Genomic DNA, 15,182 nt, shown 5'->3' on the forward strand with positions numbered 1-15,182 from the left:
TCCTTGCTTCATAAGGTGACGCTGAACTCTCTCAGCAGGACTAAAAAATCCAGCTCTCCGGTTTAATAAAAGCCACCTTAGACCCACTGGGCCCAAAACCGTAACAAATGGCACACTTATTTTAGAGAGCTCTGGAACTACTCACGTTGGATACTGCTTTGGGGACTGCAACAATGACAGTCTTGCCATCCTGGCAAGCTCTGCCTCTGAAGAGCCTGCTTGCTGGCAGCTCCTGCAGCCAAAATTTATCCAGGCCGGTGATGATTGGCATCTTCAGCACCACCTTCGTGCCACCCTAGGCAGCTGAACCGGGACACCCAGGACATCCCAGGCAGAGGTCCCTGCAGAACCATAAAAATCGTTCAGTGCTTTGCAAAGCAAAGCTCAGAGGGATACAAGGCATTTTTCAGGAAAACCCACCAAAAACCCAGAAATTTTACTGACCGAAGAACACGCTTTTTGGAATGCAACTGCAGCCCGGCTCGTACCGAACGCTACACCTATCCACACTTTTAAGGGTGTGGAAAATGCCTTCAAAAACAGGTTATCCCATGACCACCTCCCACTGACAGGATCCTTGGGGCAACTCTTAGATTTTTGCATGTTCAACTGACAATAGGAAAACGGGACAGGTGTTTGGGATTTCTCTGAGCACGGTCTAGCAGCTCACAATACCCTTTGGGCTTTTACTTTGGTATTTTTATAACCTGGGGTTTTAATTATTTTCTGACCTCTGCTTGTCATGGGTCTGCAGCATCCTATTCCAGCCTCTTGGCTTCATTTGCCTTCTTCCACCGCATTTATCCTCGCATGGAAACTGCTAAAAAGCACAAAACAATGACACACGCTTCACACTTCAAACGCAAATAAATTACAATTACGAAAAATTTCGCTGCCACTTTTCTAAACTATTCATCACAGACCTTAGAAAAAGCAAAGGTGATCTGTCCCTGACAGGACCCCGCTGGGACACCCGAGCAGGCTCAGCGGGGCGCGGGGAGGCAGGCGGCTTTGGGGACGATTCACAGACACGCTGCCGCTGCCCGCAGGGACACGAGCCGTACCACCGGCTGCGGCTCCGCTCCCGCCCGCCCCCGTGGCCGCAGCGCCTCCCCCGGCGCCTCCCCCGGCGCCTCCCCCGGCGCCTCCCCCGGCGCCTCCCCCGGCGCCTCCCCCGGCGCCTCCCCCGGCGCCTCCCCCGGCGCCTCCCCCCGCGCCTCCCCCGGCGCCTCCCCCCGCGCCTCCCCCCGCGCCTCCCCCGGCGCCTCCCCCGGCGCCTCCCCCGGCGCCTCCCCCGGCGCCTCCCCCGGCGCCTCCCCCGGCGCCCCCCCCGGCGCCACCCCCGGCGCCTCCCCCCGCGCCTCCCCCGGCGCCTCCCCCGGCGCCACCCCCGGCGCCTCCACCGGCGCCTCCCCCGGCGCCTCCCCCGGCGCCTCCCCCGGCGCCTCCCCCGGCGCCTCCCCCGGCGCCTCCCCCGGCGCCTCCCCCGGCGCCTCCCCCGGCGCCTCCCCCGGCGCCTCCCCCGGCGCCCCCTCTTTGCCGGGGCGGAACCCGAATGCGGACGCGAGGGAGAGCCAGGGGTGGGGCTGTGCGGATTCAACAGTGACAGCACAAAGGGGCTGCTCGGAAGGGTGGCTGTGAGATTTGCGGGCTTCCAGGGCTCTGTGCTTGTGAGGCGCGGGCAGGGGAGCGCGGAATGCAGCGTGGGAGGAGCTCGGGAACAACGCGAGGGCGGTGGGCGAGTCAGGGGCGAGAGCGGGTGGGGACCGCCTTTGGAATTCCCTGTGTATCGTTCCTCGCCTTTTTGGCTAAGATCAAGTGTAGTATCTATTCTTATCAGTTCAATATCTGATACGTCCTCGATGGGAGGACTTTATATTACAGGATTTTTGGGCTCGGGAGTCGGATCCGGAGCTTGCTCCCTCCGCTCCGCGCGTGGTCCGGGTATTGCGGTGCCTCCGGGAACGGTGCACCCCCGGCGGGGACCTCTGGTCGGTTAAAAACAGATTTAAACCCGAGTAAACGTGATTATCCGCACTTAAGGGTAAACCGCCGCTCTCCGGACCCCTGAGAAGCTGCCAAAGCTCGGGCGGCTGTGATTCTCTCCTCCCTTCTCCTCGCAGGGTGCGGCGAAATGGCGGCGCTTCCCCCGTGCTTTTGCGTGCTATTTGGGTTAAACTCCGGGATCTCGCCGCTTTCTGAGGGGGTTTCCGATTTATATCAGGGTAATGGAGGACATTAATGTCATTTAAATGAATCTGGGAGGGGATTTGGGGCAGTTTTGTCACATAAACACGTGAAGGAGGTGAGCAGCGGGGCGGGGGAGCCGCACGGCTTTCTTTTTGCAGCTCTTTGACCGCGGATGTTTCTACGATGCAAATAAAAATCTCAATTCTTTCTAAAAACACCGATTTTGTTTATTTGTAAAGTAAAAAAGGTGCAGAGCTTCATCGGTCACCCCAGGTCCTGGGGTGACCTAGGAGATCCCGGAGTCCCCAAAGCCGGAAAATTCCCTAAAGCCCCTCCCGACCTTCCCCGGTTTCCTCAGGAATTTTAGGGGCGATGTGACAATTTTGGGGGATTTTCGGGCGTTCCCCGCGTCCTCCCCGGGATTTCCCCCCTCCCCTGCTCTTACCGCAGCCCCGAGGGTCCCTCTGCTGCCCCCGAAAAGCCTCAAAAAGGGGCAAGAAATCCCCGATCCCCGCTGTCCCGAACCTGCCCGGCAGAGCGGCGTTGGCCCGAGCCGCGCCTCATGAGGAAATATGCAAATTAGAAGGGCATGGGCGGGGTTTTGGGGGCAGGAGCGGTTATGCAAATGAGAGAACGCCGGGAGGGAGTGGCTTCATGGGAGTAAGGGGCGGGGTTATGCTAATTTGGATTACCTCATGCGCGAACGGCATCTTGGGCGAAAGGGGCGGGGTTATGCTAATTTGGATTACCTCATGCGCGAACGGCATCTTGGGAGAAAGGGGCGGGGTTATGCTAATTTGGATTACCTCATGCGCGAACGACATTTTGGGAGAAAGGGGCGGGGTTATGCTAATTTGGATTACCTCATGATCGAACGGCATCTTGGGAGAAAGGGGCGGGGTTATGCTAATTTGGATTACCTCATGCTCGAACGGCATCTTGGGAGAAAGGGGCGGGGTTATGCTAATTTGGATTACCTCATGCGCGAACGGCATCTTGGGAGAAAGGGGCGAGGTTATGCTAATTTAGATTACCTCATGCGCGAACGGCATCTTGGGAGAAAGGGGCGGGATTATGCTAATTTAGATTACCTCATGCGCGAACGGCATCTTGGGAGAAAGGGGCGGGGTTATGCTAATTTGGATTACCTCATGCGCGAACGGCATCTTGGGAGAAAGGGGCGGGGTTATGCTAATTTAGATTACCTCATGCTCGAACGGCATCTTGGGAGAAAGGGGCGGGGTTATGCTAATTTAGATTACCTCATGCGCGAACGGCATCTTGGGAGAAAGGGGCCGGGTTATGCTAATTTTAATTACCTCATGCGCGAACGGCCTCTTGGGAGAAAGGGGCGGGGTTATGCTAATTTAGATTGCCTCATGCGTGAACGGCCTCTTGGGAGAAAGGGGCGGGGTTATGCTAATTTAGATTACCTCATGCGCGAATGGCCTCTTGGGGGAAATGGGCGGAATTATGCAAACTTAGATTACCTCATGCGCGAACGGCATCTTGGGAGAAAGGGGCGGGGTTATGCTAATTTGGATTACCTCATGCGCGAACGGCATCGTGGGAGAAAGGGGCGGGGTTATGCTAATTTAGATTACCTCATGCTCGAACGGCATCTTGGGAGAAAGGGGCAGGATTATGCTAATTTAGATTACCTCATGCTCGAACGGCATCTTGGGAGAAAGGGGCGCGGTTATGCTAATTTAGATTACCTCATGCTCGAACGGCATCTTGGGAGAAAGAGGTGGGGTTATGCTAATTTGGATTACCTCATGCGCGAACGGCATCTTGGGGAAAATGGGCGGAGTTATGCAAACTAGCCGAAACGCGGCGCGAATTGCAGTCTCGGTAAAGGGGCGGGGTCATGCAAATTAAAGCACAATCCCGCATGAATGGCGTTTTGGGAAAAGAGGTCCGGCCATGCAAATTAGATCACTGCGCGCAGCGATCGGCGGCATCATGGCGGATGAAGATCGGTCAGGCAAACTCGAATCCTTAGCGGCGCGAATGGCATCTTGAGAGCTTTATTGGGGGATTTGCAGAGTTTAGGCCTCGGTGCGCGGGGGGCGCGGGGGGGAAATGGGGTTTCAAGCCTTTCCTGAGTCCCCGAAAAAAGACCTTTTTTCCATTTTTCCCTATTTATTCCCGCAGCTCCTCTCAGCCCCGGCTCGGCAAATCCAACCGCATGGTCCGAGCGGCCAAAAGCCCGAGCGCGGCACCTTCGCCGTGCCTCTGCCGGCCTGTCCGACCCCGCTGGCCGCGCCAAGCCCTTGCTGCGAGCCCCAGAATCCATGAAAAAACTCCTGCAGCTCCCGAGCCTTTCCGCCTCTCCCGGAGCTCCCAGCGCCTCACGAGCTTCCCGCGCGGCCGGCCGGAGCGGCGGGGTGATGCATATTAGAGACACAGAGCACCGCCGTGATTTCGGGTCAGTGCTTCAGAAACATGTGCTGACAGTGCGGGAACACAGCGGGAAAGAGTCTCTAAATTGCTGGAAAGGAGGTGCGGGGCGGCGCGGGGGAGACAGCGAGGTGTGTGTTTGTCGAGCGGGGTGCCGCCGGGAGTGGGGGAAGGAGATAGTCATCGCCGCTCGGCCGTTTGGCTAAGATCGAGTGTAGTGTTTATAGTTATTTATTCGGTTTTGGGTACGTCCTTGATGAGAGGACTTTACGTTAAGCGGGTATTTGAGCTCGGGAGTTGGGTCCAAAGCTTGCTCCCTCGGCTCCGCACATCGTCCCGGTATTGGACTGCCTCCGGCAGCGGTGCATCCCCACCGCGGACCTTTCGACTGCCAAACACAGACTGAATGCATTCGGAAACACTAAACATCACAAGTCTGTGGGTATTCCCCCCGCGAGTTCCTGGCACGGGCTCGCTGTCATCCCGGAGCTCGCTCGCACGCCCGGTGCGTCTTCCCGGCAATGCGGTGCCTCCGGGAACGGCGCACCCCGCACGGGGACGTTACAGGAGTGAAAAAGCACAAGGAGAGAGCAGTTGCTTAACTGCTATGTATACTTGTCGCAATATCAGACGTTATTATGTAACAAAAGGTTTGTGGCGCTTCCGAAGGTGCCGCGAAGGCAGCGCTGTAGGTTGCGGATCCCGTCCGTCCTTCTGCCTCAGCGCCCGCAACATCTCGTGCCTTAGCCCCGCCTGTCCCAGGGACTCTGTTATAGGGCGCTAATAACGGGGAGATTAATAAGTAGGTTACGGTGAAAAGGGACAGCGCAAGTCTGCTTCTGCAGGTGCTACCGGAAATACCCGAATGGTGGAGAGAGCGAGGGTAAGTATGTCAATTCATAACGTATCTTTCTATTCTTTAGCAAGTCAAACCACCTGCTTCCACAGCACTTCTGAGCTTCATTCTCGCTGTTTACAGAACACTCTTACAGGCCTGTCTGTGACTGACGTGATGGCTGCAGCGCCACGATGGTCCATATCAACAGTGGCTGCTTTTTTCAATTCTCTTTTTTCTGGTATACTTTGCTCTTACTAGCTACTTAAGTCATCTCCTTCACTTGGGTAGCAGCATTCGTAAGACACTGGGTACTATACTGTGGCTTTGGAATAAATAGCCATAAAGGTAGTAAACAGCTTTGCTGCAAGACAGAAAATGTTTTCAAGATCTAACAAAAAGGTGGTTTTAGCCTGTGATTTTGTAATTATGGAACATGCTTCAGCTACTTCACATACAACACATAAAAAATTACTTATTGCTGAAACTCAAAAAGGCCACTACTTCTGCTGTGACACGCTGCGGCCACATAGATACGTGTCCTTCCGTAAAAAACAAGAAATGGACAACAGAATTATTGCAGGAGTTCCCTACCTCAGGATGGTTTTTTTTTTCTCTTTTTCTTCCTGCTCTTACCTTCTCATATCTCTTCGTTTTAATGCAGATTGAAAGGACTGCAGTGATCAGCACTGGGGAACGATTGCTGAAGTGCTGCTTCTCCCTCATCATGTCACAGAATGCATCCAGAAAATACCATTCTATACTGTACAAAGTTCCAGGTATGGATACAAATAATACAAAAACTTCATGAATTACTTTCCCCTACATAAGATTGCCCATGCTTGTAAAATCTGTAGGAATACATAGAAGAAATTACAGATAAGGTCTGTATCAATTTCAATCCAGAACACCATCATTTTAAATTCTTTAAAAAATACAGGTTTGGATGATGGTGCTACCACTTCTTACATTACAAACTTTGGCAATACCGATCTCAAAACTGCTACACGTTTCTCCAAATACTTTCATAAATACTGGACAGTAAATAAGGTGTTAAGCTTTATACCTGAACTTAGTTATTACCTGTGTGTAGACTGCATAACGCACACGTGGCCTGCTGAAAAACACTTCAGCGTTAAACCGGATTTGTGCGGCTACATTCTGAGAGCTGCCGTGAAGTGCACCTCCTAGAATAGGCATGTACAGAAATTTGGCTTTTGCATGGCTTACAAGAAAGAAGTAAAACCTTACTGGTTCTTTCAATGTCATCTGAAAGAAAGCACATCTGTCATTTTAAATACTGAAGGGTAACTGTGTTGACCTTCCTCCCCTGCACCCTCGGTGAGGCACTGCATGAGGCTTCGTAGGGTTTATGTCAGCCTTGGCACAAAATGCTGCATGGCTCATATGGTGGGTGACTTACAGTGTGTGTTCCACGTGCTATTCCACTTAGCCGAGTCACACATAAGCGAGGAAGATGCTCTAAGGGGTACTTGGGAGGTACTGGTTGTGTAATCGTTCATTCTGAATGGGTCAGCAGCCCACAGCATTATGGCCTGTGAGCAGAGATGACAGCAGATGACCTCCTGTTCCCCCCTGAGCTGGGGGAGAATGGGTACAAACCTGCTTCCTGCAAGCGTATCCTCTTTGCCTGCTGCATGCTGAGGCTTGGACAACTTGGAGTGCAGCTGCAGGCTTTGGCCTCTGTGCATACACACCTCTCCCAGAAGGTGAGATGACTTCATAATAACTTTGCCTGGATGTAATCAGCTGGCTGAATGTCAGTGCAAAGTATCTGTCTTGAGGGAAACTTGTGGATGGAGTGACATAGGAATGTTTGGGTGAGGAAGAATGAGGACTGTGTGATGACCATCCCTGGAATGGAATTGGAACTCTGCAGAGAATAGAGTGCGTGCACTGTTAGGCAGCCTTTGCTGTAGGCAAGCGTGAAGAAGCCCTGCAGATGGGAGCCATAAGGAAATATTCAAAAGCAGTGAGAAAGATTAGAAGGTGTTAGAATTGGTGGTTGCAGTGGGATGACATGTGGGTGGGGTCAGGGATGGTGCACCTGTATGAGAAATGGTATAATACTGTGAAAGTGCAATGTGCAGGCATTGCTGAGCAGGCCTGAAGCCCTCCCCTGTGGTCAGGACTTAAGCACGCAGCTGGTGGGTAGGAGGCCAAGGAAGACACGGCGTGAGGCAGTTGGACTTGCACATGTGCAGAGCTGTGCAGAAATGACTGACATGTGTGTTGCGTTCTCTTACAGATGGTGGTGTTTGGCTGCTGCTGGAGTTGCCGGTCCCTGCGAGGATATTGTGGTGATGTGGCATGCGTAGAGAAGAGAAAGATGGCATCGGTTACGTTCCAAAAGATGTTGAAAACTAAATCACATGAAAGGCTACTGAAGGAAAATTGTTGTGACTGACTGCTACTGTTGGAAAATGTATCAGGTTAAAAATGTTGTGCAACTGTAGTCAAAGGTTTGGTTTGGGTTTCCCCTGGGAAAAGGAATTTTAGGTTTCTTACAGGGCAATGTTGTGCCAGATGAGGTCTGGTGAAGTCAGCATACCAAGAGATTGGGAGTGCCCCCAAAGATAAGCAGAAAGATAAAGAACATGAACAGAACATCCAGCAGGAACTTGTGGTTCTCAACAAGACATGATGGATATCACAAGCAGCTAGGCCAGAGCACCTGGAGCAGAGCTAAAGACATCCTGGCCCAGAAAAAAGACTGCTAAGAAAAACTGAAGAATGTGATTAGCATGAGAGGCAAGGAGATTAGAGTCCAATGAGAGACTGAATATGGGGACTTTGCTCAACTTTGGGGTAATGAACACTGAGCCAATGCTTTCCTCTGTACTTTTACTGTATGCAATATCTGAGAAATGGAGTAAAAGCTATGTATCCTGGAATGATTGTCTCTGCACACCCGGGCTATGGGTGGATGAGATGATTGCTGTGGTACATCCTGACCACAAAATAAAGTAATGTCTTGAGTCTGTAACATGAAAATGTTGTTGGAGAGTTTTTCTATTTTTTTCTGCAGATTGGGTGACACTAGTAAACACATGGCAGTAGTGTAGAGGTGGAAAAAAAAAACCCCAAGACTAAAGAAGTGATCCTTGCAAAAGCACAGCATGGGGTAACACATACAAACACAAGTGAATGCACCCATGAAACAAGTGAAAAAAGCCCAGCAATACATAGTAGAAGCCCCTAGGAAATGCTGTAGAAAGAAGTGGGCAAAATGGACATAGCTGTGAGAAACAGCTGTATGATAGTGCTGCAGTATCCCCCAAAATGTGTTTTGTTTTTCAAGAATTGTAAATTGTTGTGTTTTCAAGAAGTGGTAAAAAGACCCACTAAGATTTGAAAGAATGGTAATTTGTGCTACTACAGTTGAGAGAAAGCGTGTAAAAATCAGGCACTGAACCTTACTAAAATTCTATAGCAAAAGAGCTCCAAAAATTGTGAAAAAAGTAAAACGGTAAAAATGCTGGGAAAAAAGCCTCCGCTCCCGTGTTGCCATAGCGACGGGCGGGCGGAGGCAGGCGTAGCTTTGGGCGGAGTCAGGGGGCACCGAGGGGCGGGCTCTTGGGCGGGGTGCGGGGAGCACCAGGGGCGTGGCTGTGTTCCGAGCCCCGTGACGTCGAGGGGCGGGGTGCAGAGACTACCAGAGGCGTGGCTTTGTCCCGGGCCGAGAGACGACGGGGCGGGGCCAAGGGAGGGACGGGGGGCGGAACAGTAGGTGGAGTGTAGTGACGGACGCAGAGCCGGGGGCAGGGGAGGTGGGCAAGGCTTTGGTGACGTCATTGTGCGGTGAAGAAGATATGTTGCCAAAAAAAACGCTTCAAAACTAAGGCGCCACCCTGGCTCGGTGGGTATGGTCTTCACCTGAATCTCTGGACTTCGGGGGTTTGAGTCTTGTCGCAGGTTACACCGTGCGTGCGCACGGCACGTCACGACCACATAGTCTGGGAGCCAGAAGGTGGGGCTAGGGGGATGGAGCCGGCCGGGAAAAGCTTCCCCCGGGAGCAAGGTGCAAACAACGGTTTTTTTCCACCTACAAACATGAAACAACAACAAACCTCACCTCTTCAATAACACACATCTCTCCCTTTTCTAACACAACACAAAAACAACAAACACCTCACCTACTACAAACAACAAAATAAACAACAAACTAACACCACACACCAACATACAACAAACACCTAAATACACACACCTACACTCCAAAACACTCATACACGCATTTTACAACTACAAACACCAATGCTTCACACCACACAAACTAATGCCTCTCACATCCACCAAACACCTCTCAAAAGAACTACACCAACACAAACACAACACACACCACGTCCTCATAAACACTAACAAATCACACTTCAATCTTTGTCACTCTTTACCTACTTGCTCTTCCCATCTCACCACTACTCTTTTTCATCCACCTTCAAGGACCTACCTACCTGCAATTCTCACTCATCAACAACCACTGCTCAACTGCTGCTTCCCCATCTGCCTCATGACAGCACACAATCCACCCACAACATGCCCGTCCACCAGACCTGCACAAACCTCCACCTATGCCTACAAACTCTACAAAAACTTCATCAAATACTTGCCCTTCCACAACATTTCCCAGGCTTTCAAAATCTGCCTCAATACACACAAATATTGCCACATCAACTCTATCCATTTCAATAAAGAACACCATCACTTGCAACTCTAGAAAACTTCTGCCTTTGGATGATGTTCCTAACACTTCTTGCATTAAAAATTTGGCTAGGCTGACCTCAAAACTGCTACACATTTCTCCACATATTTTACCTAATACAGAACAGGAAATAAGGTGCTTGCCCTTATACCTCTGCATACCTATTACCTGTCTGTGAACTGCATACCACATGCATAGCCTACAGAAATACACTTCAGGATTCAATCTGATTCCTAAGGCTCCATTGTACAAGCCTTACAGAACACCACCTCATCAATTATCCAGGTACACAACTTACGCTTTCAAATGGCCTAACAGAAACAAACAACTTTTGCTAACCCTTTCAATGCCACGTTAAACAAATAACATAGCTCATGGTGCTGAAGAAATAATAACTGCAATAACCATCCTCCCCTGTTCCCTATATGACACACCAAAAGATGGTTCAGAAAGTTTACTTCAAACACAATAGAAAATGGCACACAACTCACAGGGTGGCTGATTCTCAGCCTCTGTTCCAATCACTCTTCCACTCAGCCACATCACATAGAAGCAAGGAAAATGCCCAAAGGGATCATTTGCAGGTGTGCTGATTGTATAATCGTTCAGTCTGAACATGTGGATGGCCCAGGCCATGCTTCTGACAAAAGTATTTGGCGTAGATGAACTCCCATCACTGTGACCAAAATATCCGACAAATACTTTACTTCCCTTTATGAAAAAAACACCTCTCTGGTCACCACAGCTCTGGTATTAGGTTAGCCCAACACACTGCAGCCTAACAGGGATCCTTCTCGAAACCTAGGGAAAAAACTTAAATTTAGATGTCAGCACCTTCACTGATGACTTCTTTACAATTCACTGGCAACATGTCATTCATCTAATCTTATTTGCCACATAAGCCACACAAGGTATTTACTCTTTCAATTAGGACTCTATCTCTTACTTGAAAAGGTTTCCACCATGGCCCGTGACTATGATCTCCCTCCCTCTTCCTGCTGATCGAACCTGCCTCAAACCACTGCCTCTTTTCAACAGCAGCAACCCTTGCATCATGGGTTTTTAGAAGATGCCATCCACTTCTGACTTGTGGACAACTCCCAGTCATCATTCCAAGAAGGTCACATTTGCATTTTACAACCCCACTGATCCATATCCACTCTTCCTTCCACCCCAAAATCACAGCTATCACACACAACACACACAGCTTTATTTTTAAGCTATTTTTAATGTCAATTACTGCTATTTCTCAATAGATATAAAAGTCAGAAACTTTACAGCTTTCAGTATTTTGCACACCCACACCCCAACACACCCTCTCTGTCAATTCCCACACATTTTGCAGCTCTAAAACCCCTTCTTATGGAAGGAAAAAATCCTTTTTGCACACTCAACCTCCCCTTTGCTTTTCTCATTTATTTTCCTTCTTTCCTGTATTTTTCTCTTCCTTTTCTCATCCTTCTTTGGAGGAAAAAATCAGCCCCAGTCCCTCGACCCAAACCCAGCCCTCCAGCAGCCACACAATCCAAAAACTCCTCCACAATCCTTTCATTTGTCATTGCCCCTCCGCTGCTATTAGGAGCATCCACACTGCCCCCCCCCGCAGCTTTTTAGGGTCACTTTGACCCTTGTCCTTGTCACCCTAGGGCTTTTCATAGTCCTCCTGAACCTTGCCCTTGTCCCCCAGGCTCTTTTTGGGGGGGTTCCCCCCATCCCTTACCTCCCCCTCAGCGTCAATGGACACATGTTCCCTCTGCACCACCTCCTCCTCAGGGGCAGACACAGGGCTTCAAGGGGATCCCAGTACAATTTAGGGGGCACAGAGCCCTCCAAACTTTGCACACTGGGGAAGAGGTGGTGTCAGGAGAGTACCTTCCAGCCCAACAATTCCGGCAAAGCCAGACACCCACTGTTGGTGTCTCCCAGCCAGGCCACATCCCTGTAGGGACAAGGGGACCCAAGACACATTTGTGGGGACCTAAAAAACCCAAGGGGGCCCCAAAACCACCTTGAGGATCCCCAAAACCACTTTCAGGCTCAACAAAGACACATGGGGCTTCACAAAACCACCTGGGGACTCCCTAAAACCCCCTGGGAGAGGAAGACAGGTTCCCCCACCCCACCATACCTCTAGCCCCTGTCTGAGTCAAAGTCCATCCCACCAAAACCCTTCAGGGAAATCAGGAGGTCACTCTAGGGCCAACAATGGGGTGACAAGAGGGGGCAGCTGCTACAGGCCCCCCCAGTATCTCACAACTTACCCCCCCCACCTCACCTGGCCCATCTTCTCCTTGTTGATCAGGACTCTGGGGGTGTTGCTGGGGACCCTATGGGAGGGGACAGTCACAGGGGGAGTCAGAGGGGTCTGGGGGGACCTGGGAGGGGTCCTGGGTGGGGGAGAAAGGAGGTCCCACCTGCTGATGAGTGACACAAAGGGCTGCACCTGCACCAAGGTGCCCAGCAGCAGCTCAACTTTTTCAAAGTCCTGCTGAGGGAGGTAATAGCACTGGGACGAGGGGATGTCCACCAGTCCCCTCAGCCCCAACCCTGCCCCAAATTCAGGCCAGGGAGGAATGCTTCAGGGTCCCCCAAACCCCACATACCAACTGCAAAAGGGTGAAGAAGCGCAAGGGGAGGTTGTCCCCAGAAAAGACTAGGTCTAGGGCGGGGGGGGGGGAATGGGAGGTGAATAGAGGGGTTGGGGGGGAAGAGCCCCACAGATTCTCCTTCTCCCCCAAACCCCACAACACTCACCAGGCTTCATCAGCCCCTGACTCTTCTAACACTGAGGGACGAGGGAGCAGAAAATCCACTCTACAAAGAAGGAGTGTGAACCTCAACAGGAAGAGGGGGTTTTTTCACACTACAACAATTAGACGACAATTCCCTACGGCCACTAAAAACATTACTATGTGGCACGGAAAATACTTGAAAAAATACAGCAATGCACAGCTCTGCTGTGACACCTGCTGTCAGGGCCAAAGCAAGTGACAAGGTAAAACTACAACTCACTCCCTTAATTTTCAGAGGAGGAATTTTTGGCCTTTCCTCTCACATGGAAGGAAGTCAACCAAAATATCTGCCTTCTCAAACTCATGTTGCAGGGACTGGCCTTCCAGCAAATCCACAACTAAGTACACGCTTTTTCACCCCTACAGGTGGAAAACTGAAAAACTGACAGCGCTCATTCATATGTTCTGTTGCCCTCGCCTCATTCACGTTACTGGACTCACGCCTTCCCTTTCTAGGACGTGTTCTGAGGCGTGTTTCTTCTTGACCGCGTTCAAACCCGTTACTCGGCCTCAGGATCACCATATCTATTCCTTTTCCTTTACCCCGCTTTTCTTCCTTGCTTCTTTTACTACTCCTTACAACACACGCTAAACTTCTTTTTTCTTACCTTATCATGTCTTTCCCGTTCCCACTCATTGCCTTCCAGATCCTAAAGTTGGGATGCCCGTGTAGGGCGTGGCCTGACCAAACGTGTCGCAGAAATAAACTGCTGCGTGACATCACCTATTGCTATTTCATAAAGCTGCTAACTTCGTGCTTATTTTGCAGACCCTTACTCAGGATCTTGCACTGTCATTTTCTTGAAAATATTTTTCATAGTCTGCTTCATTTTTTTGATCTCTCACAAGTGCCACAGGCAGCAAAATACAAGAAGCCTTTCTTTCATTCCATGCTTTCTCCTCAAGGCTTCAATTACTTCACTTAGCAAATCTCCTTTTCAATCTCCCGCTCTATCATATGCTAACCACTGATGACACCTAGAGCAAATTTCTTTCCCTATACATACATTCTTTTACACTTACAGCTGCTGCATTTCTTTCACTGGCAAGTATTAAACCTAGTCCAAAAACGTGCACGTCATGATAAGCACAGACAACTCTTTGAAATTTACAGCACCTTAAATCATCTACCTGCACTCTTTACCGAGGACCCCAGGCTCTGCTAATGCCAGAGATGGAAGCTTGCTTCTATTATTTTGCTGACATACTTTAGGGGCAAAATGACATGGCACACTGCGTCTCGTGGCAACCCACAGCTCTGATCCCCCGCTCGGACGCCCTTCGCTACAAACAGCAAGTGGCACGGAGCGCCTAACTCACCATACCCCCGCACGGTCACGGCGTGCGAGCACCCCCACGCGCCGCCGGCCGAACCACGCGCCCCGCGGCCCCCCGGGACACACGCGCCGCCTGCCGGACGCGACCCTACTCCAGCCCCACGACTCCCCAGCGACCGCAGGCACGGCCACCAGGCGGGCGGGGGGGCGAGCCGCCGGGGCACAGCCACGACGGGCGAACGGGGCGCCGAGCGCCTCCCGCCCGCCGCGGTGCCGGGCTCCTCCTCGCCCCATCCGCCGTCCGGACGCAGGCGGCCAGGGCGAGCACGAAACGGCCCGAAGGCCCGCGGCCACGCGCGGGGATCAGCTTGCCAGCCGACAAAGAAGAAGCAGCGCGGGCCGGAAGCGGACGCGTTAGGGAAGAAACCCTCACGGCGCATGCGCGAGCCCCGCTGACTGCCCCCCCCCCCCCCCCCCCCAGCTCTGCTCTCGCCGCCTGAGCCGCGCTAGCGTCCTGCGGAGCCCCTTCAACTTAACATTAGACGATGAAAATAAAATTACTGCATATGTCTGCCTAATAACAGCTTCTCTGTTTTTACCACCTCTTCCCAGTGTGCTTAGTCTACAGTATCAAAACTACACGACCTGTTTCCGAGATAGAGCCCTATTTCCCAACACGTACTCATCCGAACTAACATCATGTTGCCTGCAGGCTTTCCGTATTCTCCTTGACGGGAAAATATCACGCCTACTTTTAACACATCAATACGAATCAAGAACACTTCTTGTTCCTCTGTTCATCCACGCCTAATTTTGTACATTCACTATGGACCGGCTGCGACAAGCGGGGGTTCCGAGCAGCTGCTCTGATACGAGGCATGCCACTCCTCGCACTCAGCCTCCTGTCTGTTAGCTACTTTCTGCCACGTGAGAGGACGAGTGCAAATTCATCAGGCATCAGC

General features: G+C 51.4%; 1 protein-coding gene, 1 long non-coding RNA gene and 2 other non-coding genes across 7 annotated transcripts; 3 read left to right on the top strand and 1 right to left on the bottom strand.

The window, feature by feature from the left end:
- Positions 1–1,788: 1,788 nt before the first annotated feature.
- Positions 1,789–1,978, top strand: LOC146431476 (U2 spliceosomal RNA). Its single transcript, XR_014854823.1, has one exon. It is a non-coding gene; the product is annotated as a U2 spliceosomal RNA (small nuclear RNA).
- Positions 1,979–4,031: 2,053 nt separating this feature from the next.
- On the top strand, positions 4,032–8,443 carry LOC146431477 (uncharacterized). 4 transcript variants are annotated; one of them, XM_085072165.1, is made up of 4 exons: positions 4,032–4,172; positions 4,348–4,621; positions 5,439–5,476; positions 7,698–8,443. In XM_085072165.1, exons 1-4 carry the CDS (start codon positions 4,061–4,063, stop codon positions 7,751–7,753), a joined length of 480 nt encoding a protein of 159 aa, XP_084928291.1. In that variant the 5' UTR covers positions 4,032–4,060; the 3' UTR covers positions 7,754–8,443. The 4 variants fall into 4 exon arrangements, 2 of the variants coding, with proteins under 2 accessions (XP_084928291.1, XP_084928292.1); XM_085072166.1 differs by lacking the exon at positions 5,439–5,476 and having other exon boundaries at positions 4,033–4,172; XR_014854657.1 differs by lacking the exons at positions 4,032–4,172; positions 5,439–5,476; positions 7,698–8,443 and adding an exon at positions 4,185–4,251 and having other exon boundaries at positions 4,348–5,257.
- Positions 4,776–4,966, top strand: LOC146431478 (U2 spliceosomal RNA). The gene has a single exon (XR_014854824.1). It is a non-coding gene; the product is annotated as a U2 spliceosomal RNA (small nuclear RNA).
- A 2,916-nt stretch (positions 8,444–11,359) lies between the features above and the next one.
- LOC146431479 (uncharacterized) lies at positions 11,360–12,982 on the bottom strand. The gene is made up of 2 exons (XR_014854658.1): positions 12,566–12,982; positions 11,360–12,478 (listed from the first exon to the last, which is right to left on the bottom strand). It is a non-coding gene; the product is annotated as an uncharacterized LOC146431479 (long non-coding RNA).
- Positions 12,983–15,182: the final 2,200 nt, after the last annotated feature.

The sequence above is a fragment of the Lichenostomus cassidix genome, chromosome 12 (genome assembly GCF_008360975.1).
Source record: "Lichenostomus cassidix isolate B80296 chromosome 12, HeHo_3.0, whole genome shotgun sequence".
NCBI lineage: Eukaryota > Metazoa > Chordata > Aves > Passeriformes > Meliphagidae > Lichenostomus > Lichenostomus cassidix.

Excerpts from the sequence above, each read along its gene's own strand:
- LOC146431477 (XM_085072165.1), top strand. The coding sequence starts at position 4,061 with ATGCAAATTAAAGCACAATCCCGCATGAATGGCGTTTTGGGAAAAGAG. Across the intron at positions 4,622-5,438 it reads GAGCACCGCCGTGATTTCGG|GTGCTACCGGAAATACCCGA; the intron begins GTCAGTGCTTCA and ends CTGCTTCTGCAG. Across the intron at positions 5,477-7,697 it reads GAATGGTGGAGAGAGCGAGG|ATGGTGGTGTTTGGCTGCTG; the intron begins GTAAGTATGTCA and ends GTTCTCTTACAG.